At 36.9% G+C, this 27,623-nt stretch overlaps 1 protein-coding gene across 1 annotated transcript in view; it reads left to right on the top strand.

Annotated features, from left to right (window-relative positions):
* Nkain3 (sodium/potassium transporting ATPase interacting 3) overlaps nucleotides 1-27,623 on the top strand; it is a 377,140-nt gene that overhangs the window by 194,001 nt on the left and 155,516 nt on the right. Inside the window, exon 3 of the mRNA XM_052175775.1 lies at nucleotides 3,844-4,041. Within this exon, the coding sequence (XP_052031735.1) occupies nucleotides 3,844-4,041 (198 nt within the window). The remainder of the gene's footprint in view (nucleotides 1-3,843; nucleotides 4,042-27,623) is intronic.

The following is a 27,623-nucleotide window of genomic DNA, read 5'->3' as shown; positions in this document are numbered from 1 at the left end:
GAAGTATCCAAATTAACAAAATTAGAAATGAAAACAGAGATATTACAACAGAAACTGAGGAAATTCAAAAAATCATCAGATCCTACTACAAAAAGCTGTACTCAACACAACTGGAGAATCTGGAGGAAATGGACATTTTCTTAGACAGATACCAATTACCAAAATTAAACCAGGTTCAAAAAGAGCATCTAAACAGACCCATAACCCCTAAAGAAATAGAAGGGGTTATAGATAGGCTTCCAACCAAAAAAAGCACAGGTGGTTTCAGTGCAGAATTCTATCAGACCTTCAAAGAAGACTTAACACCAATACTCTTCAAACTATTCCACCAAATAGAAACAGAAGAAACACTACCCAACTCCATCTTTGAAGTCACTATTACGCTGATACCAAAACCACACAAAGATCCAACTAAAAAAGAGAATTTCAGGCCAATTTCCCTTATGAATATCGATGCAAAAATACTAAATAAAATTCTTGCCCGCTGAATCCAAGAACACATCAAAACGATCATCCACCATGATCAAGTAGGCTTCATCCCAGGGATGCAGGGATGGTACAATATAAGGAAATTCATAAATGCTATCCACTACATAAACAAACTCAAAGAAAAAAACCACACGATCATTTCATTAGATACTGAAAAAGCATTTGACTAAATTCAGCACCTTTCATGCTAAAAGTCTTGGAAAGGACAGGAATTCAAGGCCCATATCTAAACATAGTAAAAGCAATATAGAGCAAACCGGTAGCCAACATCAAACTAAATGGAGAGAAACTTGAAGCAATCCCATTAAAATCAGGGACTAGACAAGGTTGCCCCCTCTCTCCATATCTTTTCAATATAGTTCTTGAAGTCCTAGCTAGAGCAATTAGACAACATATGGAAGTCAAAGAGATACAAATTGGAAAGGAAGAAGTCAAACTATCACTATTTGCAGATGATATGATAGTATACTTAAGTGACCCTAAAAACTCTACTAGAGAACTCCTACAGCTGATAAACAACTTCAGCAAAGTGGCAGGTTATAAAATCAACACAAGTAAATCAGTAGCCTTTATATATTCAAAGGATAAGTAGAGTGAGAAAGAAATTAGGGAAATGACTCCCTTCACAATAGATACAAACAGCATAAAGATATTTTATCAAACTGATATGAAATACACAGTATCAGCAGGCCCTGGACCATGGATGGAAGTTCGATGTGCTTGTAGATTCATTTGTCCTGTGACTTGTGCTAGGGTTAAACCCACATTGGAAAAGCATTTAGTGTCCTCCAGTGCTGTCTTCATATTAGTAGAGTCCCTTCTATGTGCATTAAGGCTTTGGCTAGGCAGTCTTCTCTTTGCAGTCTCTGCAAATTCTCCTACTTTGCCAATACTCTGGATTGGATCCCCTGAAGTGACTGATATTCCATCTAAGGGTTTTCTCCTACATGTGCTAGGAGATGCAGCAATACTGTAAGGTAGAGGAGTCATTACACTTTGAAGATCTCCCATGTATTAATCACCTAGTTGAAGAGACATACACGTGGTCATCAAATTACCTACTGTAGCTGTAGTGAATGTTAGATAGGTGTATTTAGAAGTTGAACTACTTGCTGACAGCAGGCACAGAGCTCTCAAATTCCAAGATAATTCTCAGTTGATGAAGTCTGCTTCAGATAACTAGGGATGTAGTTATCCTTCTATGCACACTTCATTTCCTGAGCTGAAAAATCTCATTTGTTTTTGTCTTGGTGTGTGAGCATGTGTGAGTGTGTGTGTGTGTGTGTGTGCGCGCGCGCGTGCATATGTGCTTGTGTCAGTGTGTATATATGTGAGTGTATGTTTCTGGTTTCTTATAATCCTCAATGCCTACTCTCTACAGCTGTCACCCTAGAGCTTATACTAGTCAAACTGGATCTCCAAGTTTTGTGATTTTTCCCCATCTTCAGCCCCTAGTGCAGCTCAGTTTGCAGCAATAGGTCCCCTCTCAACATGTTACCAATGGGATTCCTCTCCAATGCTGACCCATTTGCTAAAGACATCACTGTCTCACCAGAACTTACAACTGGGTTTGAGGCTCATCAGGGTGTGAACTTGTTTAAGGCAGAACTACAAATCTCTTTTCACCAAGGACTGCCTCTGTTACCTTCTCTGTGAGGACTCATTTCTTGCCCTTCCACACAAATGGAGAAGTCCTCTGCTTGGCTCATTTCTACTGACTGTATTCCTGCTTTTCTTTCTCTCCCCTTTCCTGATGTCCTGTACTGATCTTTGAACATTTCCAAAGATGTTTCTTTCTCTCTTTGGAATAGAGTCTTTTTTTTCCTTCCATCCTTCTAGCTCTTCATCAAGTTACATAAAGGCAATTTCTAGCCCACCATCTCACCCAAAAGTTCAAATATGAAAATCTTAGTCTGCCAAATGTGCCCTTGCCAAAATACAGATTATGAACCTTGTATCCAAATTGATTGGAACAAGAAATTTTTCAGAATAACTTTGGCTTTCTAATATTTATATATACCTAAGATACCTTGATTGTGCGAGTGAAGTCTGATATATTCCTATTGTAAAAATACATTGAAGTGTATTTTTCATATATATATATATATATATATATGCCTTGCTTGCTCTACTAACTTATGCCAATTAATGTACCTGTAACAATTTACTTTCTCTCCCTACACTAGTTTTTTATGGCTATCATAATACATTATCACAAACTGATTGGCTTAGTCAACAGAAATTCCTTCTCTCTCCTTTCCAGAGGCAGAAATCTGAAATAAGTTTTCTTGGGTTGAGTTTGTTGTTGGCAGTGCTGTGAACCATCTAACTTCATAGATCATTTCTTCATTTCATTATTTTCCTTCAATGCCCATTGCATTTCTTGGCAGTAGCTTATATCAGCACAATGTCTACCTATATGGTTACTTTGGCTTCTTCTCTTTCTCTGTATATCTCATCTCCATTCACTGCCTGTTTATTTTATAGGTATTTTCATCCAAGTAGAGTGACACATGCTGTAATCTCAGCATTCAGGAAGTGACGGTAGAGGGTTCAGGAGTTCAATGCATTGCATATTTGAGGACAGTTTCAGTTGTAACAGATTGCCTTGGAGATAGAAAGGAAGAAAGGAATGGAAGAATGAAGGAAGAAAGAAATGAAAGAAGGAAAAGCAAAAAAGAAAGAAAAGAAGAGAAGAGAGAGACAGACAGACAGGGAGAGAGAGAGAGAGAGAGACAGAGAGAGAGAGACAGAGAGAGAGAGAGAGAGAGAATATGTACCTATAATTATAGTCTGGGCCCACCAATGTATTTTAGTATAACATCCTGACCCCTGATCCTTAAATTTTTGCTGATGATACATAAGAAAAATATTGTACCATTTTATATTAGAGATGAGCATATAAATATTTTGTATTTGCAGAGAATTCTGAACAAATTTCCTATGAAATACCCAGAGATAGCTGTAGTATGTGGAACTCTTAAACAACATCATCTAGTATGCAATGAAGGACTCAGTAAATATGACTGTAGGATGATGATGTCAATGATAATATCACAATACAAAATGTAGAAAAGATTGCATGTAAGCAAGATATAAGCCCCCTAGACTCTTGATGTGTAGAAACTTTACAAGGCAAATGTTATTATTCAAAGGACTATGTCTCTACATTGAATAACTATAACTCAGGAGTGCAAACATGTCATGTACATGACATTTTTGGCTTTCATTTTTCTTCTTTTCTTCATTTGAAATTAAAATAATTTCTGCACTTCTGTCTATCCTGAACTCCTTCCAATGTCAATGTATAAAGTATGATGTAATTAAATTGTTCTCTTGTCTACTGCCATATAGGACACAGATCTGATGACCTTCAACATCTCTGTACATCGGTCATGGTGGAGGGAACATGGACCTGGATGTGTGCGGAGAGTGCTACCGCCATCAGCCCATGACATGATGGATGACTACACATACGTCTCAGTCACAGGCTGTGTTGTCGATTTCCAGTACCTAGAGGTCATCCACAGTGCTGTACAAATACTGCTATCTGTAAGTCACACTTTTGAATCTTTGTCTGATAGTCTCCTTTGCTGACATCTTGTATCTTCTGTCTGGTAGGTAGTGAATGCTTCAGAAAAGCACAGAGAAAACATTAACAGCAGAAACAGCAGCAATTATGGAGTCATTAATGATATATAGTAGCTGGTACCTCATTTTTCTTCACAGACATTTGTTTAGAATCAAGTAGTAACTATGGTTTCCAACTTGATAACCAACCTGCACTAAGCTGTGAAATACACTATCATCATCTGATGTAGTCCATTATCCAATGGATACTCCAAGGTGAGAGGCTAATGTAGTCTTCAATTAGTGTCCTTTGATTCTAGAGTAAGCATGGAAAACCTTATATTGGCTAGATAACAATAGCTGCAAACAATCATTCCTTTAAAAATAAGTCTTTCCCAGAAACATGATAACATTTGGTGTCAGTTCACAGTGCCATAAAGAAACAGAGGAAATTAAATTGATTATACCACAAAAAGTGTTATATACTAGGAATTAAAGTAATTTTCTTCTATAAAACTCCTACTTAATTCTGACCATTGTGTGGAGTGGAATTATTTAAAATCTGTAATATTAAAACAACATAGAGTGGTTTATATTATTTTTGTGAACAAGTCTTACCATGTTTCTCTGGTTGGCCTGGAATTTTGGTGTTAAATCAGGCTGATCTGAATTCAAAAAGCCTGCCTGCCCTCTAATTCCCAAGTGGTAGGATTAAGGGGTATGTCACCGTGCTCAGCTAAATAACAGTGTGTCTCTGAGACACACTAAGTACCATATATCATCATTTCCACATGATTTTATCAATCTTTACCTTTTTCCTTCTGGTCCTTCTTTAAACTTTTTTTTTCTATTCTGGTTTAAAATATACAAGAACTGTGGAGCATAGTGGTGTATGCCTTTAATCCAAGCACTCAGAAGGTAGAGGTAGGGGAAGCTATGTCAGTTAAAGGTCAGCCTAGTCTACAACATGAGTGTCAGGACAGCCAGGGCTGGTTCTGTTACACTAAGGAAACCCTGTCTTGAAAAACCAATGAATACATAAATAGATGGGTGGGTGGGTGGATGGATGGATGGATGGATGGATAGATAGAATTAATCATTTACCATATTCTAAGCTTTTTTATTAATTTTTAAATTAAAACAGTTTTCTAGACATATGTAGAAAAATAAACCTCACACAAAAATGTTCATAATAAATTGCTTAAGCATTTTTTGTAGAAATGAGATCATGTTCTCCAAAGCTGTCCAGTGCAACAGAATATAATAACCAAAAAGCCATTTTATGAGAAATTGGCAAATAAAGTAACTTGAACCCAAATGCAGAGCAAGGCGAGAATATTTCATAAAAGTAGGGCTTCCTCATAAAAGTATAACCAAAGGAAAGTCTAACTAAATCATATAGGTTGCCACCTAAATGCACTTGTCACTTGTAAATGAATTTCTTAATTTATTTTAGTGTCTAGTCAAAGCTGCCAGTATAAATTCATAGCTCTGACTATATTATGCAGTCCTTAGGAAGTAAACAGATCAGCCATTGCTCGCCAAAGGTTTTATGTAATACACTTGAAAGGTGAAATATTTAATATTTTATCTTTCTACATTGAAATATAATGCTCTCTGATTTGTTTGACAACTATAGGATTATAGAAGGCCATCCCAATCAACAAGGACTGCATGAAGACCTCTAGTAAATTCCTCATTCATGCAACATACTAATAAATAATCTGTCATCTACAGATATTCCTGTATCCTTATACTTTTCTTCCCACTCATGTCTATCTATGGATAAGATTTAAGTAGGTACAGCAAAAGGTTAACAATAAAAATTTACTTTGGATTTTAGCAACCTCATATGTTTTCATCCCTTTTTTTCTTTCTAACCTTAAGTTAAGAATATACATATTTTCATTAGAGGAAGCACTTTATGTCTTTTCTAGTTTTTCTGAGTTTTAAAAACTATTATACTTGTGCGTTGAGAGGATATTGGTGAAAAGAAATTAATTAAGAACACAGCCACTGGCATAGTATGGCTACAAACCCAATACTTTGGAGACAAGGTAATCAATAGAGCATGGATACACTGAACAAAAGGTTAGCTCATGCCCCAGAGAGAATGAAGAGGAACAGTAAGAGATTTCACCACAATACTCAAAATTATATTAAGTTTAAAGTATACAAATGGTTAGTTTCTGGAGTAGGACACTTAACAATTTTAGACAGAAATTGGCTGTGGGTACCAACAACACTATTGGTAAAACAAAACCACTTTTGTACATATATAATATTGTTGAGGTTGATTTTTGTTTTTTTCATTGTTGCATGTGGACACATAATTTTTATGTCCTAAAATCTGATCATACAAAATTATTTTGGTATCCTATATTTGTTGACTCTTGTGTGCTGATTGGTTATCATGACTGTGACAATATTTAGGACTCTGTCAAGGGTGGGTCAGGCAACAGTCAAGAGACAAGAGAAAACAATGGTATGAGACAGGGTCCTGCAGGCTTAGCTGTACAAAGTGCTATGTCTCTAACTACTCAATGGATATAAACACCTAAGAGAACCTAAGGAAAGGATCACTGTCATGGTCTTCCTAGATGGATGAGAGAAGGACTCCAAGAATTTCAAGGTAGCTGTTCTCCACTAAATTACAAGGAAGTATTTGAATGGTTTGCCCAGAGGTACAACTTTGCTGATGAATTGGATTCTGCATTTAAGATATTGGTTAACAGTAGAAAAAAAATGATTCTCTAGTCAGACCTTAGTCAGACCTTGTACAAAAATTACAAAAATGTGATTGAAATGACAAAATATCAGCTACCAAAGGTGATTATGTACCAGGTTTTAAACACACACACACACAACACACACACACACACACACATACACACCAGGTTACATGTACTCTTTTCTTTGAAGCAAAAGTTGAAGATTTCAAGAGTGCAAGGCTGAGCAAAAATTTGTCTTGCCTTCATCCAACATGGCTACATTAAATTGTGAGCAACATGAATGAACAAGATAAGAAATTGAAATCTGTGGCTATGGTCCAGCTGTGGGGTGATCTGTGTTCCCCACAGGCCTGCATGTCTGATTTTGATCCATATGTTCATTTCTCACCTAGAAGATGATCAACAATGTCAAAATAGTACTGTAGAACTGCTTCTGCCCTACATGTGACCCAGCACCCTCTGCTAGGAAGATAATTATCTTAGGTCTCACTGGTACTGAGTCTTATCATTTCCCATCTTAGAAGTGGTATTCATGGTTAGATCTGGGATCAGAAAGCTCTAAGAATCCATTTTACATCATCCATGTGTCCTTTGACTTAACGTTTGTCTTGCCACATCTTCATATATCACTATTCTCCACAACACAGATCATAAGAACTCAGCCTAAATTTAGATTAAACTACATAGGGAAAGGTGTCCAATAACCAAAGGCTGTAGAGATAGCCTTTCCTGTTTCAGAATCAATTTCACCGCAACAGTCACAGATGGCTCTAAAGCTAATTCAGTACTAAATACTCATTGAATATAAAGGAAGGACAAAAAGTAAGTGCAGTCTTAGTTGTTTAATATTTTTACTGGTTGTGTGCCGCCATAAAGGTAGTGAGCACAGTTAAAAGCTGCCCTTCCTCTCTCTCCTTCCCCTCACATTTGCTTGGCACTGCACTAAGTGGTTCTCAATGGTTTGTAGGTATGAATTCAATCCCCCAAATGCCTCTTAGATAAATGTTTTTATAGTCATTTTATACACAAGAGAATGAGACAAAAGTTTAGGGATTCACCTGGGCTGCATTTCTTGTGAGTTAATGTGAACCTCAGGCACAGATAGACAGACTCCAGACTTCATGCATTTACCCATATCCTTGAGCATCCTTATGCCATGGCAAAGGATAGCACTTCCAAGTAAGGTGATGAATCTCCTACTGGGTTTGGGAATTTATCTGGCAATTCTAGGATATGAAAATAACAGTAAAAGAACATATATATGTCTGTTTGAGGTATATAGGAGGGTCTGGGATGGCTCAACTGCTCAAGTGCCTGCCACACAACTATGAGGACTGGAGTTTGGATCCTTAGGACCCATGTAAAAGCTCAGAGTAGTCATGCATAGAAAGAGACAGCAAATCCCAGCAGCTCTCTGGCGAGCTACTCTATCCAATGGGCTTAGTGAGACACCTAATCTCAAAAGATAAGTTGGAAAGCAATTAAGGAAGACAAATCTCGTCAACCATTGACCTCCACACACCCACATGCACATGTGGACATGTACATACTACATACATAGACATTACTTATGTGCACAAGTGCATTCATACTCATTTGCATGAACATGTGCATATATACAAACCATACACACAGATATTATACACATATGTATGTATACCCAGTTGCACATATGCATATACATACCACATGCACAAACATTACACACATACACAAATGCATGAACAGCCATTTGCCACATATGTATATACATACTACATAGGCATTAAACATATTTACATATGCACAATGATTTTTGCAGTTTTGCAATAAATGTTTTAATGTATTTTTGTTTGATCCTCTAGAACATAGAATTCCAATCATTTTTCATCACATTTTGTTTTTCAAAGTGAAGGATTTCAAAGCCATGAGTGCTAAACCTAACAAACATTGTTGTTTTAGTCTAACGTTTTTTTCCTCTAGCTGGGGCTTCTTACATACCTAGTAGAGGAAAGTCATAGCCATCTCTTACCCCTTCTTAGAGTTCTTTTCCCCAGGAACTTTTACTTTTGTGAAATCTATGACTTTGGCCTATAGCATATATTTAGTCATTTCTTTTTTTATATTTATTTTCTATATTCTTTGTTTACATTCTAAAAGCTTTCCCCTTTCCCAGTCCCCCCCATATGTCCTATAACTCCTCTTCTCTCCATCCATTCTCCTATCTTTCCCCTTCCCTTTTCTCTGTCCTGGTACTCCCCTACCATGCTAGATCAAGCCTTTCCAGGATTAGGGCCCTCTTCTTCCTTCTTCATGGGAAACATTTGATATGCTAATTGTGTCTTCAGTATTCAGAGCTTCAGAGCTAATTAATATCCACTTATCAATGATTGCATTCCATGTGTATTCTTTTGTGAATGTGTTACCTTGCTTAGGATGATATTTTCCAGTTCCATTCATTTGCCTAAAAAGTTCATGAATTCATTGTTTTTAATTGTGTATATATACCACATTTGCTGTATCCATTCCTCCATTAAAGATATCTGGGTTCTTCCCAGCTTCTGGCTATTATAAATAAGTCTGCTATGAACATAGTGGAGCATGTGTCCTTATTGCATGCTGGGGAATCCTCTGGGTATATGCCTAGAAGAGGTATAGCAGGGTCCTCCGGAAGTGTCACGTCCAGTTTTCTTAGGAACCGCCAGACTGACTTCCATAGTGGTTGTACCATCTTACAATCCCACCAGCAGTGAAGGAGTGTTCCTCTTTCTCCACATCCTCCCCAACACCTGCTGTCTCCTGAGTTTTTAATCTTAGCCATTCTGACTGGTATAAGGTGAAATCTCAGGGTTGTTTTGATTTGCATTTCCCTAATAACTAATGATGTTGAGCATTTTTTAAGGTGCTTCTCAGCCATCCGAATTTCTTCAGGTGAAAATTATTTGTTTAGGTCTGTACCCCATTTTTAATAGGGTTATTTGGTTCCCTAGGGTCTAACTTCTTGAGTTCTTTGTATATATTGGATATTAGCCCTCTATCTGATGTAGGGTTGGTGAAGATCTTTTCCCAATTTGTTGGTTGCCATTTTATCCTTTTGACAGTGTCCTTTGCCTTACAGAAACTTTGTAATTTTATGAGATCCCATTTGTCAATTCTTGATCTTAGAGCATAAGCTACTGGTGTTCTGTTCAGGAACTTTCCCCTGTGCCCATGTCCTCAAAGGTTTTCCCAAGTTTCTTTTCTATTAATTTCAGTGTGTCTGGTTTTATGTGGAGGTCCTTGATCCACTTGGAGTTGAGCTTAGTACAAGGAGATAAGAATGCATCAATTTGCATTCTTCTGCATGCTGTCCTCCAGTTGAGCCAGCACCATCTGTTGAAAAGACTATCTTTTTTCCACTGGTTGTTTTCTGCTCCTCTGTCGAAGATCAGGTGACCATAGGTGTGTGGATTCATTTCTGCGTCTTCAGTTCTAATCCATTGGTCTACTTGCCTGTCCCTGTGCCAATACCATGCAGTTTTTAACACTATTGCTCTGTAGTATTGCTTGAGGTCTGGGATACTGATTCCCCCAGAAGTTCTTTTACTGTTGAGAATAGTTTTAGCTATCCTGGGTTTTTTGTTATTCCAGATAAATTTGAGAATTGCTTTTTCTAATTCTGTGAAGAACTGGTTTGGGTTTTTGATGGGGATTGCATTGATTCTTGGTGTGACTCTAACCAAAGAAGTGAAAGATCTATACGACAAGAACTTCAGATCTCTGAAGAAGGAAATCGAAGAAGACCTCAGAAAATGGAAAAATCTGCCATGCTCGTGGATTGGCAGGATTAATATAGTTAAAATGTCTATCTTGCCAAAAGCAATATTTAGTCATTTCTGAATGCTACATATAGTACATATATTAGTCGTTATTTATTCCTTACACACCATCTCCATACACTGTAATTCATCTTTGTCTAAACAGCCAAAGCCATTAAAGATTCACTCACCCAATTAGTCATATACTATTATAGGAAACTACTGGTAGATGTGTATGTTTAGGAAGAAAACTATGGTTGATCATTAAGGCTGTTTATGCTTATTGTCTGAATAGTGATCTTGGTTTCAGTCATCAATTTATCTGGATTTTTGTGTGTACAATAAGTACCCTCTGCTTTTTTTTTTATAAACAATTTACATATCACTGAAGTATATATTTCAACTGCATTTAGAAAACTCACCAATATGTATAACTATTATAGTCAATTAGCTTCATACTCATCAGCTCATAAAGGAGCGCCTCCACTCAATTATCACAGCCTGCACTGCTTCCCCATTGCATTACATTCTTTTTTGGTTGTTGTGACTATAGGCCTGGAAGAACAAATTAAGGAAATGTTTATTTCAGTTTTGCAAAGATTTATAGTTCATGATAATAGCAAGATATACAAGACTTAAAGGACATAAGGTAGCTGACCAGGGTATGTGTGCAGCCAGGAGAGAGAGAGAGAGAGAGAGAGAGAGAGAGAGAGAGAGAGAGAGAGAGAGACAGAGACAGAAACAGAGACAGAGAGACAGAGACAGACAGAGACAGACAGACAGAGATAGAGAAATACATACATACATACATACAGACAGACATAGATAGATAGACAGACAGACAGACAGACAGACACAGACACAGACACAGACACAGACACAGACACAGACACAGACACAGAGGGAATGCAAGTACTCAGTTTGCTTTCCCTTTCTATTCAGTCCCGGACCTCAGCCCAGAGAACCAAGCCATCATATTCAGTATGGGACTTCCCTCTTGAGTTAAACCTTCCTGGAAATGTCCTCATATATATATATACCTTATAGAATGTCCCCCAATAGTTCTGAATCCTGTCAAGTTGACAATGAGAATTAACCATCACACTCTAACTCTAGGTAATCGCCTACTTTTCCCTTCATTGGACTACTTATAATGGACATTTCTTTTAATTTGAAATCACAGCTAATTGTCTTGAACTTGCCTTCTTTCAATTAAGAGCATTTTCAAAGTTCATAACCTCATTCCCTTTTATGACTGAATAATATGCTTTCATATGCTTGATTTTAATTCGTATGTCTCCTATAGACATACACAATATTAGGTGAAATTTCCAGAACCATAATTAACATTAATATGGCATTACCTTTCCACTGATAAAACTCCCAGGGTAATTTCAGCTATTGATCTTATACCTATCTATATAGCATCATGTATCATTTTCTAGAAACTGATACATGATTTATATGATAGCAATTTTCCATTCTTATACATCTATTCAGTTTTGTAAAAACACATCATTGATATTGTCTAGCACTGTATACAACATCTACAGTTTTAATAATTTAAAGCATGTGAATAATAAAGATCAGATTCATTTTGTATCATATTTATAAGATATATGATGGGATTTTTTTCTGCAAGTTAATCAATTAGCAGAGTCAACAAAGCTATCATTTCATTTCCAAACAAAAAAAATTTGTTTTTCTAAGCTTCGACATCCATGACTATTCTAGACATGTTTCTGAGTTTTTATAAATTATTACTACCCTACTATTTTAAAATAATTTTCAATACATGACTAAATGCAAAACTGAGTTATGACATCCAGTGGACTTAAATATAATTCCATCAGAGAAATTCAAAGATTAATTAAAAACAATATATGGCACAAAATCCATTAATGTAGAAAATCTAAAATCTTTTTAATAATTAATCAAGACAAACATTGTGGCTATGAGTGTTTACTGGCATTAGAGGGGAGAAATTTAATTTTATTGACATTTAACTTAGAGTAATCTTAATCAGATGTTGGCAGACCTTTATTTGTATCTCTTAATGAGAATAATTATTAGATTGAAAAATAGCTATTTGTAATAATGAAATTATTTCCCAAACATTTATTTTTAAACAAATTTTTGTATAAATTTAATAAAGAAAAATTTGCCATTTCACATTTGTCTTCTTTCTAAATGAATAGTTTCCTTCATTCAAAAATAGTAGTAGCTCCCTGCTTTCTACAAAGTTTTATGATGAGAGCTTGGTTTAAGGAATAGGAAATAAATTAAGTTGAATTTGTTTTGTCCTTGCTAAAGTATGTTTTGATCTATTGTAGATCATCAAAGCAGTAAAACTGCATAAGTGCAGACAGAAAATGAATATTAGTTTCTAAGAATGTAACATTAATTGATTTCATTACTTAATTAGTTAGAAAATTTATTTCTCCATGCTGTTAGAAAGTATAAGAGAAAGAAGCATTCAGAGAAGCTGTGATCTTTTTGTCTAAAATGTTTCTTAGATCAGAATAAATTTAAAAATCATCCACATTGAAAAACACTATAGGAAAAGATATAAAGATAGGAAATTAGAAGTAAAGTCAGCGGTCTTAGTTTGAACAGTGGCTTAAAGATGAAAAGATAGGGTGAGTACCATATGGGAAGTTAATATTGGGTTTTGTCTTTGGTGCTATGCACTGTCCACATTGAGGAGATTCATTCTCAAGAAAGAGTATTAAAGCTTCTAAGAAATCCTGCTGTTGAAATAAAGTAGTCACCTAAAACCAAAGCATAATGAGGAACTCTTCCAGATTAGAGGAGAAAGAAGCCACAGGACAGCAAAATGAACCTATGATCCTAGACTGAAGACAGATGACAATGACACTTTCCTTTAAATTTATATTAGAACCAGTAAGTCTGCTGTGAAACAGTCTCTCCTAGGAATGGGTGCATAAAAAGATTAGAACAATGGTACTATAAATAGAAATGTGCACTAAATGTGTGAATAATAGAAGGGCAAAAAAGTCATGAGGTCCCTCCAAGACAAAGAACTTCAGGCAACCAATGACTGCCTGAGAATTAACCTCTCCTCTCCCAGGGATGAGCCCTCCCATTGGTTATCCAATACAAAATGCTCAGCCCAGAAACATTATACAGCTGAAAAAGAAAGATGTACTCAGCAGATTGTATTTATGTATTTATGCATACATGCATAAATATAAGTCACAATAATCAAAGGAAAAGAGGTCATTGAGAACAGGGAGAAGCCATGGAGGGAGCTGAAAGGAAGAATTGAAAATGGGACTATAATTCAATTCTATTTAATCAAGATGTATACAATTTTAAAATAGATTAAATAAAATTAAAAAGAAAAATTTAACATATCTATGGACTGGAGGACAGAATTATGCCAGTGTTAATTTTCTGGTTCTTCTTATTATACTGTAGTTGTGTAAAGAATCAGATTCATGAATATATAGGGAATCTTTGTACTATGGTTTGCAAATTTTTGTAACCCTGAATGTTTTGCAAAAGGAAAATTTGAAAATATTGATAAATTTGCATTTATTTTATCTTATGTATATGCATATCTTCCAGGCATGTAAGTATAACACATGTATGCAGTTCCCATGGAGGGTAGAAGCCTGTGTGGTATTCCATAGAGCTCGAGTCTCTGAAGGTTGTGAGCTGTCATGAGTGTTTGGACACCAAATTTAGATCCTCTGCATAAACAGTTAGGGTTCTTAACAAACGAGCAATATTTTTATCCCTGATAATTTTTTTAAATAATTAAAGATTATTTAAATTTGTAAACAATTTGCTGAAAGCCATGCTTTGACAAGCAATAAAAATTTTAAAAGAAATGTTAGAGCATATCAATGGAAATAGAAATTCAAGAGAAGACCTTAACCATTGCCAAGACTTGTAAACAAATATACAAAAAGTGAAGAGCAAAACAGTGTTTATCTTGCATGCTAAAATGTGTAGAAGAGGTGACATCATAGGCATTGGCAAAGGACAGGGTGACAGAGCAAATGGCAATTGTCTGGATGCATTCCATTCTTGCACTCAGCATCTTCGATGCATACACAACATAAAGCTATTAACTTGCAGTAACAACCTAATATCTTCCCCCGACTCCCATCTCTGACTTTTTATTACTTTAACAAATTGAGAAAATGGAAGTAGAAAAAATTACCCAAAAGAATTTACAACATTACAAATGTGAATTTCTAAGAATGCAAACACAATTTCTTCTTTCACATTATTCTAAAATTAGCATTTTCCTTATTTATAATGTTTGTTGAAATTCTCTACTTAAAGTAGCTCCAGGAGACCTTCAGAAGTTGTAAAATTCTGATACCTAGCTATTAGGTAATTTAGAAATCTGCTGCCTAATTCCAACTTGATGTATGTCTCCATCTTGCTACTAGACCATTGTAAGAGTATGCTTTTCAGAGTGTCAGAAAGAACACATAGCTGGGACTTAATTAATACTATAGAGCAGGTTTTATGGTGAGCTTTAGGGTGTTTGTTAGTAAACATTTGTATGTGTAAGGTAGTTTCTATTGAACTTTGCTTGATTCATGCTAATAAGGTTATAGTTAAGAAAAACATTGTTTCCCAACTTCCCCCAAACAAGTAGCCTGTTATTAAAGTGATTTAATCCATTCTTTTATTCTATATCCTTTGTTTACATTTCAAATGACATTCCTGGTTCCCCCCTCCCCATAAGTCCCATAAGCCCTCTCCCCCCTGCCCATTCCCCAATCAAGCCCCTCCCAATTCTCTGTCCTGGTAATCCCCTACACAGGTCCTGGAAAGGCTTGATGCAGCATTATAGGGGATTTAATCAATTCTTATCAGAGTAATTCAGGGTAACTTCTTTTACTATTAGGCATTCTATTTGAAACGTGCATGAACTCATTTAATTAGTGATATTAAGGATATTACAGAATATACAATTGTCCATAACCTTGGCTAGGTTTTGGACAAATATGAGAAAAATGGTCAAAAAAATGAATGCAAAGAAGCAGATATGAAGAAGTGACAGGGCCTACACATTGTGAAGCAACTGTGCCACCTTAGTGCTGAGGAAGCTGAGTAGGGACTGGTGTGTTCCACACGGAGGACCTGGATATGTATAGTGACACTGACTCAGAAAGTTCAAATTACAAGAGGAGGAAGGGGAGCAGAGAGAGGCAGGAGAAGGGTGAGGGGGCAAAAAAAAACCCTTTAGATCAATTCTATAAAGACGATTCAAGAAAGACTCCCCATCTATGCTATAAAAGTGACTTGGGAAATGCCCAGAGAATGGATTGAAAAGGGAAAAAGTAGAAGAAAACAAACAGTGCAAAAGAGAGAAAATTACAGCTTTAACTTGGAAGAAGTTGTATAAATAGAAACATCTTATAGGAAGAGAGGAAATGATACATGAAGGAGAGAGATATGAGGAACTAACTCAGGTTTGGGTTTGAGGGATGGGCTAGAAGGTGCCGGGGGCTACAGAGAGGACAGGATCTGGGATATTTATTTATGTAGTTTTTCTTCATAATAAAAAAATGAAAAATACCAGATATTTCTAAAAGTAATTTTAGATAATGAGAAACATTGCAAGACATAAAAATGTCTATATGCAGCCTAAATTTCAAGTAGTATCTTCTAGAAGTAGAAAGCATATCTTCTCACATTGTGAAATCCCATCACTCCAATGGATCAAAATCAATTGTCATTTCATAAGGACTTAAAGCATTTAGTACAACATCAGCCACTCACATCTGACTAAAAGTAAGATCACAAATAAGAAACTGATTCATCTAAAGAGCATCTTGAAAATTGATTATGTAAAATTTACCAAAATGTTTGCAATACAAAAGTATTTCTTAGTTTCAGAGGTAAACAGTAAGTCCTATAGGAAACGAAACCTGAATACATTAAAATATTGGAATACACAACAGCTTTTAATTTTTTTTAAATTTTATTCGATATATTTTTTATTTACATTTCAAATGATTTCCCCTTTTCTGGTTCCCCACTCCCCGAAAGTCACATAAGCCCCCTTCCCTCCCTCTGTTCTCCCACCCATCCCTTCCCACTTCCCTGTTCTGGTTTTGTCTTATACTGCTACACTGGGTCTTTCCAGAACTAAGGGCCACTCCTCTGTTCTTCTTGCACCTGATTTGAAGTGTGGATTATGTTTTGCATATTCCAGTTTTCCAAGCTAATATCCACTTATTAGTGAGTGCATACCATGATTGATCTTTTGAGACTGGGTTACCTCACTTAGTATGATGTTCTCCAGCTCCATCCATTTGCCTAAGAATTTCATGAATTCATTGTTTCTAATGGCTGAATAGTACTCCATTGTGTAGATATACCACATTTTTTGCATCCATTCTTCTGTTGAGGGATACCTGTGCTCTTTCCAGCTTCTGGCTATTATAAATAGGGCTACTATGAACATAATGGAACATATATCCTTATTACATGCTGGGGAATCCTCTGGGTATATGCCCAGGAGTGGTATAGCAGGATCTTTTGGGAAGTGACATGCCCAGTTTTCTGAGGGACTGCCAGACTGATTTCCAGAGTGGTTGTACTAATTTGCAACCCCACCAGCAGTGGAGGAGTGTTCCTCTTTCTCCACATCCTTGCCAACATCTGCTGTCTCCTGAGTTTTTAATCTTAGCCATTCTGACTGGTGTAAGGTGAAATCTCAGGGTTGTTTTGATTTGCATTTCCCTGATGACTAGTGAAGTTGAGCATTTTTTAAGATGTTTCTCCACCATCCGAAGTTCTTCAGGTGAGAATTCTTTGTTTAACTCTGTACCCCATTTTTAATAGGGTTATTTGGTTTTCTGGGGTCTAACTTCTTGAGTTCTTTGTGTATATCGGATATTAGCCCTCTATCTGATATAGGATTGGTGAAGATCTTTTCCCAATTTGTTGGTTGCCAATTTGTCCTTTTGATGGTGTCCTTTGCCTTACAGAAACTTTGTAATTTTATGAGGTCCCATTTGTCAATTCTTGATCTTAGAGCATAAGCTATTGGTGTTCTGTTCAGGAACTTTCCCCCGGTACCGATGTCCTCAAGGGTCTTCCCCAGTTTCTTTTCTATTAGCGTCAGAGTTAACCTAATCCAAAGAAACAGGAAGATGTGTTATAAAATTTTGCTCCAGGAGGCTTTCAAGGCAGTAATTGTAATAACGAGAATCATCATTCTCATTTACTGAAAGTATTGTGTCTGGCATCTTCCTTTGATATTCTATCTGGTGGCACAGTCTTCAGATCATACAAAGCAGGCTTTATTATCTCCAACATATGTATTTATGACAAAGCCATGACAAATATGTGGCCAATGGCAGTCATTGGGAAGGGACATCCCACCTAGTTCTGCCCTATCTCTATAACTATACCCAGTCATGATTCTTTGTTATTAAATGCAAAAAACCAAATTATATTACATTAAGTTAGTATTTTTACATTAATGCATGTTTTGAAAAGGCAGTAAGTTTTAAGGGGTCAATTTGTAATTTTTGTCTACTTTGTACTTTCCTGTAAGTCAAAATCCCCATATGAGATTTCTGTGTTGCACATAGATTATTTCAAGGAAAAAATGTTTGCAAAATTATTTCCATTGATAAAATCAATACCCTAGTACTGCTCCTTCTTAAGTCTGTTAACCCATACCAACATAACCTTCTTTCATTCAAAGCTTCCTTAGAATATTAAGTTCCTGGATGTAGGATGTTCTACCAGGAACCAAGAAAGGTCTTCTTTTGGGAAGTAAAAGGTCTGCTTTAACTTTCAAGCCTACTGAGATATATCATTGTAGATGTTGGCTGTCTGTGGATAGCATCTACCTGAGAAGAATATTGATCTGTGAAAATGAAGGACAAAGGCAGACAGGCAGGCAGCGTTTATTCAGACATCCCAAAACAACTCTTTTTCACTGGTCTTTTCCTCCATCAGAGTGGATAAACTGATAATTGTTTGATAAATAGTTTGATAATTGTTTGTTGTTTATACTGGTTTGAAGGACAGTTTCTTTCACTAAGACTCTTTCTCATTGATTTTTTTAACGCCTCCACAGTCTCTTAATTTATGAATGCTTATTTTATATTCACTTAGGACCCTAGGAGTTTTTGAAGAAGGGGTTGCCTTGTTTGGGTGTGTGTGTGTGTGTGTGTGTGTGTGTGTGTGTGTGTGCATGTGTGTGTGTATGTGTTGTGCCTGAGTGTTGCTGAGGATTGAACCCAGGGCCTCAGATATGCCAGGCAAGCACTCTGCGTTAGGATTGTTAACTGTAAGGAAGTTTGAAGTAATCTAATTTTCCCAGCAGACACCATCACAGACACCTGTACCAGCTACACCATCAGCTGTTCATTGCTCTGGGACAGATAGAATGGGGCAGATACAGATCAATCCCTGCTGTGGATGTAAGGAACACATTTTCAAAACAGTGCAAAAAGGAAAAGGCAAACTATCTTCTCCATCATTTATCTATGTTGATTAATTATCTATAAGAATAAAAGTAATCTGTATATGCTATATTTAAATAAAAACTTTTATTAAAATTAGTTTCACATATTCATTTTAACTCTTAATGTTTAACATGATTTACAATCATATATGCAACAAGCATCATATTTCTTTTGAGCAGTGCTGGTCTAGGATATTGATGATAAATAGTGATACAGTCCCTGATTAAACACCTACTCATTTGCCCACTAGTCAGACATATTACTGATTCTTTTAAGTATAATAATGACTTTCATCTGTTGATCTGCAGTGAATCGCTTTGGGATGTTCCCTGTCTGCACTAGTTCTGCCTCCTGTGTATCAAATCACACAGAACCTACTCCTCATTCATATCCAAGTCTTCTGACTTGTTAAAAGAAAGTTGGCACCCAATACTGCACAGATAAGCCACAGACTTCTGTTGGAGAGAGGGGAAGTTCTCTCTACTTCAGGAAGATATGGCCTGGAGAGAATGCCACATTAAGGACATGTAGCATGCCATGTTTTAGGTTATTTCCTTGGAACTGGCATTGATCTTAGGTTGAATAAAAGGCAGGTGTTAAAATCTTACGACAGTTCTGAGCCTATTTGAACATACAGGGTAGATACCAACATTATATGAAGATGGAGACAGACTGTGATATCAATAGTTAATGATAAGAGATTATTTTCTTCGTATGAATATCCTTAACACAAGATCAAGAACATTAATTTATTTTTTTAATTTACAAATTCACCAAAAGAAATAGAATAAAGAAAAAAAGAATAATTTTTGTGTGTTATAAATATTTAAGGATCCTGGTTCTTGATACCGTCTCTTATAATTAAGTCACATTCAAATCTCTTGCAGGAAATAAAAACTATAATACTAACATTTAGATATATGACAAATTCCCATATTCAAGATATTCTCATTGCAATATGTGGGAACCTACACAAATGAAGACTTCTAATTTAGACTACTTTCATGTCAGGAGACAACTAAAAACGTGTTCTGAAATTAGAAATGCACTGGGCCAGGATCTACTATACTTTTCATTTCTTTTTGTTTCAACTTCAAGCACATAATTAATCACGAAGATTTACATTTTAGTACATAGGCATTTTAGTTTAGTAACTAGAGAAAACATCTTACTACAAACAATTTTGTTTTTTAGTGAAAAACTTAAATAACAGAAGTTCTATAGTTCAGTCCAGGTTCTAATTTGAACATATGGGATCTGTGCCTCCTATTATTCAGACATGCAAATTAAGAAGTATAAAACTGTATAGTGATGAGCTCATTTAGAAGTATTAACAGATGCTAAGACACTCCACAACCCCTCAAACCCAATTATCTTATTTCAGTTCTAATCAGCAGTCAAGGATAAAAGTTCTAGCCATACAATGCCAAGTTATTTAGTTAATTCTATTTATTCAACTCAGATAATTCAACTACAAAAAGAAGTCCAATTAATTGATGAGTTATTTTTTTTCCTCTAAAGCAGTGATTAGATGCTTGGAAATTAGTGACAGATTAAAGAAATTGTCTAAACGCAGGGCTTCCAACCCTTCTCAGCACTCTCTTCAGTAAGTCGTTTTTCTCCTTCCTTCCATTCACAACACAATAACTCTCTGATCTCACATGTCTCTCTCTCCAAGTTCCAGGAGTCTCTACAGACCATCAAACCAGAAACTACTAAGATTCTGTTGTCACTAGACTATTCTGAACAATGAAGACTTGAGGCAATTCCTATAAATAGCTTACAGATTAAGCCATACTCTGAAACTTTTACAAGCATATCTTTAAGTCGTCAACCACAGGCTAGCTAGGGACTGCAGTCTCCAGTAAATTCTCCATATTAGTTTTTATTTTCTTTTTAATTATTTTATTTACATTCTACAAATTGCCCCCCTTCTTGGTGCCCACTTCCCAAGCTCATCGTCCCATATGCCTACCCCTTCTCTCCTCTAGAGGGTGTTCCCTGCCTCTGAGAGGGTGCTCCCCTACCATCCCCACCTCACTTCAGCCAGAGTCCCTCTTCCCTGGGGCATCCAGTTTCCACAGAATTGAGTGCTTCCTCTCCCACTGAGGCCAGACAAGGCAGTCGTCTTCTACCCACATGCTCAAGGGCACGGACCAGTCCATGTGTGCTCCCTGGTTGGTGACTCTGGGAGCTTTGGAAAGTCTGGGTTAGTTGACACTTGTTGTTCCTATGAGGTTGTAATCCCACTCAGCAACTTCAGTCTTTCCCCAAACTCTTCCATAGCGATCCTGACCTCACTCTAATGGCTTGCTGTAGTATCTGCATTTGTCTCAGTCAGCTGCTGGTAGAACCTCTCAGAAAACAGCCATGCCAGGCTCCTGTCTACAAGTACAATATGACATCAGTAATAGTAATAGCATCAGGGTTTAGTGTGCACACATAGGATAGATTCCAAATTGGGTTGGTCACTGGGTCACCTTTCAGTCTCGGCTCCATTTTTATCCCTTCATTTCCTTTAGACAGGGAGAATTTTGGGTTAAAAAATTTTAGATGTGTGGTTGGCCCATCCCTCCATTGGGGGCCATGTCTATCATCTGGAGGTAGTCTCATCAGGTTCCTTTTCCCCACTGTTGGTCATTTTGGCTAATGTCATCACCATGGAGTCCTGGTGGCCTCTCCCATTCTAGGTCTGAGACGTTCTAGAGGTTCCTCCTGCCCCACTCCAATGCTGCATATTTTGATTCATTCTCCTGGTCTTCTAGGCTTCTCTCCTTTCTGCCCCCACATCTGATCTTGTCCACCCCCCTTTCTTCTCCCTCTCCCCTCTCCCACCCAGCTTCCTCTGCTTCCCTCTGCCTCCCATGATAATTTTGTTCCTCTGTGTAAATGGGTTTGAGTTATCCACACGTGATTCTTCCTTCTTAAATTTGCTACCATCTGAGAGTTGTATCATGGGTCTTCTGAACTTAATGTTACCTTCAATAATTTATCTCTTTTGGTATCAATGTCCTTGAAAATTCTAGCTCTTCCCCTTTAGAATGAAGGCCTCTGAGACTTGGATTTAACCAATTGTAAGTGAGAAAGATGGTGAATGTCCATCCTATCATATTTTAATTTATATGGCAAAATGCTGTGCTGCCCCAGTTTATATAAAACTGGGAGGCTGCAAATCTGCAATGGAAAGTTCTCCAAACATCACTGCTAGCTGCTGACTACATGCCTGTGCAAGAAGGGCCTAAAATCACAGAACAAAAAAGAACAAGAGGATATTTTCCTACATTTTAATGACTCTACAACTCCTACCAAGAACCATCTGCAGAAAGCATGGTTATTGATGCTAAGTATATGATGATGAATTAGGATGCATAGATAGAATACTAGACCAGGTTCCTAGCAGTTATGCAATTATTTTTATGCAACTTTAAATGTTGTATGTAGCAGAAAAACCTCAGCTCAACAGGTATAAATATATTCAAAATTAAAGGAAATTATGTTCGATAATGAAAAGAAAATATGACAATGTTTCAGTGACAGGAAATCTCAATAATACATGTGTGTGTGTTTGTGTGTGTGTATGTACACATGAACAAATGTTTTTAACAAAAAAATTTTACATATTATATATTATATCCAGAAGCAGTTGGATATTTTAGAATTTAAAAAAATTAATTACTAAAGTGAAAAATCCACTTAGCAGGCTTAATAACTGATGTAATGGAGAAGAAAGAGTTATCAAGCAGACAAGAAATGGATGAATAAATAAATGATTCAATATGAAACATTGGAAAGATAATGACAAAGTTAGACAGGGATTATGTGAGAGACAATAAAAAAGAGGATAACTGTGTGCGATCACTGACGGTAACCATGAAATTTACAAAGAATGAGTTGCCCTCAGCTTATTAAATGCAGCGAAGTCCCATGATCCTTAGATCCAAGGAACAAGTAATACTCCAGGAAGGATAAGTGGAGGAGAGTCATATCTACACTAGGCTGTAGTCAAATGGGTGGAAGTCAGAGGCTAGCATTAACAAGTATAAAATACAAAATCATCAATGACAACAAAACCAAAGCACTAGACTCAGGAAATCAAAATAAAATTTACATTTAATGATGACTTCTCATCTAAAGCAGTTAAGTCATGCACAGTTCATTAAAAAAGAAAAAGAACTCATGCAGTGGTGGTGCACGCCTGTAATCCCAGCACTCTGGGAGGCAGAGGCAGGCAGATTTCTGAATTTGAGGCCAGCCTGGTCTACAGAGTGAGTTCCAGGACAGCCAGGGGTATACAGAGAAACCCTGTCTCAAAAAACCAAATCCAAAAAAAAAAAAAAAGAAAAGAAAAAGAGAAAGAAAAGGGGGCAACAATCAACTTGTCTAACAAAGTAGAGTTAAAAAAAAAAAACTGAAGATGGAGTAATGAAATGACAAGATAAAAAAAGTTACTACACCTGTCATATGGGAAATATTGATGGTCAATTTTTAAGGTGTAAGAACATAATACCAAATAATGAGTTTAATTAAAAGTAAAATATTAAGCGTTCAGGAGTGGTAAATATGTGGGTAAATATAAAAGACTCTATGAATGTATTATTTCTCTTTTCTAAATATACATAAAAGATATAAGATTTTAAAGCAAGCAATAGGCCCAGTGACAAGCCCAAATTGGGATCCGGTTCGAGAGGAGGCCCCACGGCCTGACACAATTACTAAGGCTATTGAGCACTCACAAAAAGGGACCTGTCATGACTGTCCTCTGGTAGACTCAACAAACAGCTGAAAAAGTCAGATGCAGATATTTGCACCGAATCAATGGACAGAAGCTGCTGACCCTTGTGGTTGAATTAAGGGAAAGCGGGAAGAAATTGAGGAGGAGGGTTACCCTGTAGGATCAGCTGTCTCAATTAATCTGGGCCTTGAGATCTTTCAAACACTGGACCACCAGCCAGGCAGCATACGCTAGCTGATATGAGGCCCCCAACACATATACAGCAGAGGACTCCCTAGTCTGGATTTAGTCATAGAAGATGCACCTAACCCTAAAGAGACTGGGAGGTCCCAGGGAGTTTAGAGAACATCCTCATGGGGACAATGGAGTGAGGAGGAGGTATGGGATGTGGAACAGTCAGAGGGTGGACAGGGAGGGCAATAAAATCTGGAGTTTAAAATAAAAATAAGTAAATAAAGGATAAAAACAAAATACAAACTGAATATTTTCTTTCATAAGTATACAAGGCCTAAGACCTACCTGTTTATGTTTGTGTGTCTGTGTATGTGATTGTGTCTGAGTGTGTGCCTGTGTGCATGTGATGTGTGTGGTTATCTATGTGTATGCATACTACATCTCTCTGTCTCGCTCTTTGTCCCTCTGTGTATTTCTCTTTGTGTATGTGTGTATCACAATTCTCTCTCCCCCCACCCCGTGTGTGTGTGTGTGCATCCATGAGTGCACTTGTATGCATGTGTGTGATGAAAGCAGAACAGAGACAATTAGCAAAGTAGAAGAGATCTTATAGGGTAAGAATAGGACATATATGAAAGTAGAATGGGGAGAAGTATAGAAAGAAAGAAAGAAGGAAAGAAAGAAAGAAAGGAAGAAAGAAAGAAAGAAAGAAAGAAAGAAAGAAAGAAAGAAAGAAAGAAAGAAAGAAAGAAAGAAAGAAAGAGAGAGAGAAAGAAAGAGAGAGAGAAAGAAAGAGAGAGAGAGAAAGAGAAGAGAACAGAAAAGAAAAGAAAAGAAAAGAAAAAAGAAAAGAAAAGAAAAGGAAAGGAAAGGAAAGGAAAGGAAAGGAAAGGAAAGAAAAGAAAAGAAAAGAAAAGAAAAGAAAAGAAAAGAAAGCTAGCAAAAGTGGAGCAGGGGGCAGGAAGAAGGAAGGGGAATAACAGAGGGGAATAAAATAGAAACTGTGAATTGCTATAAGTTGCTTTAGTTTATAATGCAAATCTGTGGTTAAAAAACTGAAGGATTTTTTTATGTAGAAAATTAAAAATATAGAAAACACAAATTTTCACTATAATTTTTAAATCAAAATTTCATATGACCATATGAAAAAATCCCAGGATAGCTATATAAAGGAATAATAATAGACCTGCTATTGGCATTACATCCAAGGTTTTAAGATGTATTACAGAGCTATAGTAACAAAATCAACATGGCATTATCATCAAATAGACATGGTGATCAATGGAATAGAATTGAACATGCACAATTTTACACAGCTATGAGTACCTTATTTTTTTTTAATTTTTTTATTCGATATAATTTATTTACATTTCAAATGATTTCCCCTTTTCTAGCCCCCCCCCCACTCCCCGAAAGTCCCGTAAGCCCCCTTCTCTTCCCCTGTCCTCCCTCCCACCCCTTCCCAGTTCCCCGTTCTGGTTTTGCCGAATACTGTTTCACTGAGTCTTTCCAGAACCAGGGACCACTCCTCCTTTCTTCTTGTATCTCATTTGATGTGTGGATTATGTTTTGGGTATTCCAGTTTTCTAGGTTAGTAACCACTTATTAGTGAGTGCATACCATGATTCACCTTTTGAGTCTGGGTTACCTCACTTAGTATGATGTTCTCTAGCTCCATCCATTTGCCTAAGAATTTCATGAATTCATTGTTTCTAATGGCTGAATAGTACTCCATTGTGTAGATATACCACATTTTTTGCATCCACTCTTCTGTTGAGGGATACCTGGGTTCTTTCCAGCATCTGGCAATTATAAATAGGGCTGCTATGAACATAGTAGAGCATGTATCCTTATTACATGGTGGGGAATCCTCTGGGTATATGCCCAGGAGTGGTATAGCAGGATCTTCTGGAAGTGAGGTGCCCAGTTTTCGGAGGAACCGCCAGACTGCTTTCCAGAGTGGTTGTACCAATTTGCAACCCCACCAGCAGTGGAGGAGTGTTCCTCTTTCTCCACACCCTCTCCAACACCTGCTGTCTCCTGAATTTTTAATCTTAGCCATTCTGACTGGTGTAAGATGAAATCTTAGGGTTGTTTTGATTTGCATTTCCCTAATGACTAATGAAGTTGAGCATTTTTTAAGATGCTTCTCCGCCATCCGAAGTTCTTCAGGTGAGAATTCTTTGTTTAACTCTGTACCCCATTTTTTAATAGGGTTGTTCGGTTTTCTGTAGTCTAACTTCTTGAGTTCTTTATATATTGGATATTAGCCCTCTATCTGATGTAGGATTGGTGAAGATCTTTTCCCAATTTGTTGGTTGCCGATCTGTCCTCTTGATGGTGTCCTTTGCCTTACAGAAACTCTGTAACCTTATGAGGTCCCATTTGTCAATTCTTGCTCTTAGAGCATACGTTATTGGTGTTCTGTTCAGACACTTTCTCCCTGGAGTACCTTATTTTTAATAAAGCTAAAAGTAAATACTGAAGAAAAATAGTATCTTTAATAAATAGTGCTTATCAAACTGGATATCTGCATGTATAATAATTAAGATAGATCAATTTCTGCCCCTATGTACAAAACTCAACTCTAAATGGGTCAAGAACCTCAACCTGGACTTGATACTCTGAATCTCATAGAAGGTGGAGAATGTGCTTGAATTCCTTAGAACAGGAAAGCCTTTCAGGACAAGACTCTGATAGTTTAGGCAGTAAAACCAGTAATTAAGAAATGGGCCCTCAGCATGCTAAAAAGCTTCTGGGAAGAAAAGGATTCCATTGTTCCAGTAAACTGGCAGCCTACAGAATGAGAAAAGATCTTTACCAATTTTTCATCTGATAGTATATGTGATATATAAAGAAGTCCAAACACTGGACATTAAGGAAACAACCCAGATTTCAAAAATGAATATACACTTAAACAGAGAGTTCTCACAAGATGAAACACAAATGGATGAGAAACACTTTTTAGATGTTCAACATTCCAATCTATCAGGGACATGCAAATTAAAACTTCTAAAAGATTTTATCTTACCCTCTCAGAATGGCATAGATCAATAAAGCCAATGACGACAGACTCTGGGCAGGAGGTGGATAAGGTGGAGCACGGTTGCTCATCAGAGTGCAAACTAGTACAGCCACTTTGGAAATCAGTGTGGAAGTTCCTCAAAAAGCTGAAAACTGATCTACCACAAAATGCAGCTGCACCACTCATGGTCATAGACTCAAAGGACTTTGCCACAGAGATATTTGCACACCTATGTTCATTGCTGCCATATTCATAATAGCCAGAAATTGGAAATAGGCTAGATTTTGATCGGGTGATAAATGGATAATGAAACTGTGGTAATTTCACACAATGGAATATCACTGAACTGTTAAGAAAAACTAAGTTATCAATTTGCAGATAGATGGATGGAGCTAGAAACAATCATCCACAGCGAGTTCAGGGTCTCACTCAGCCTTCACCAGAGAAACTTCTTAAAGTTGGCAAGTCAGACAGATACCCACAACTGGACTGCGACAGACTTTAGATCATTTAGCAATAAATGGGATGCCTTTACCAAGCCCTTCCACTCAAGATTCAGGGATCTATACAGAAGAGGAGGCAGAATGATTATAAGAGCTAGGAGTAGAGGATGATTCCAAGGCAACAGTGTCTTACAAACATGACAGG

This window comes from Apodemus sylvaticus, chromosome 3 (assembly GCF_947179515.1).
Source record: "Apodemus sylvaticus chromosome 3, mApoSyl1.1, whole genome shotgun sequence".
NCBI lineage: Eukaryota > Metazoa > Chordata > Mammalia > Rodentia > Muridae > Apodemus > Apodemus sylvaticus.
This window is presented reverse-complemented; position numbering and strand designations above follow the sequence as displayed.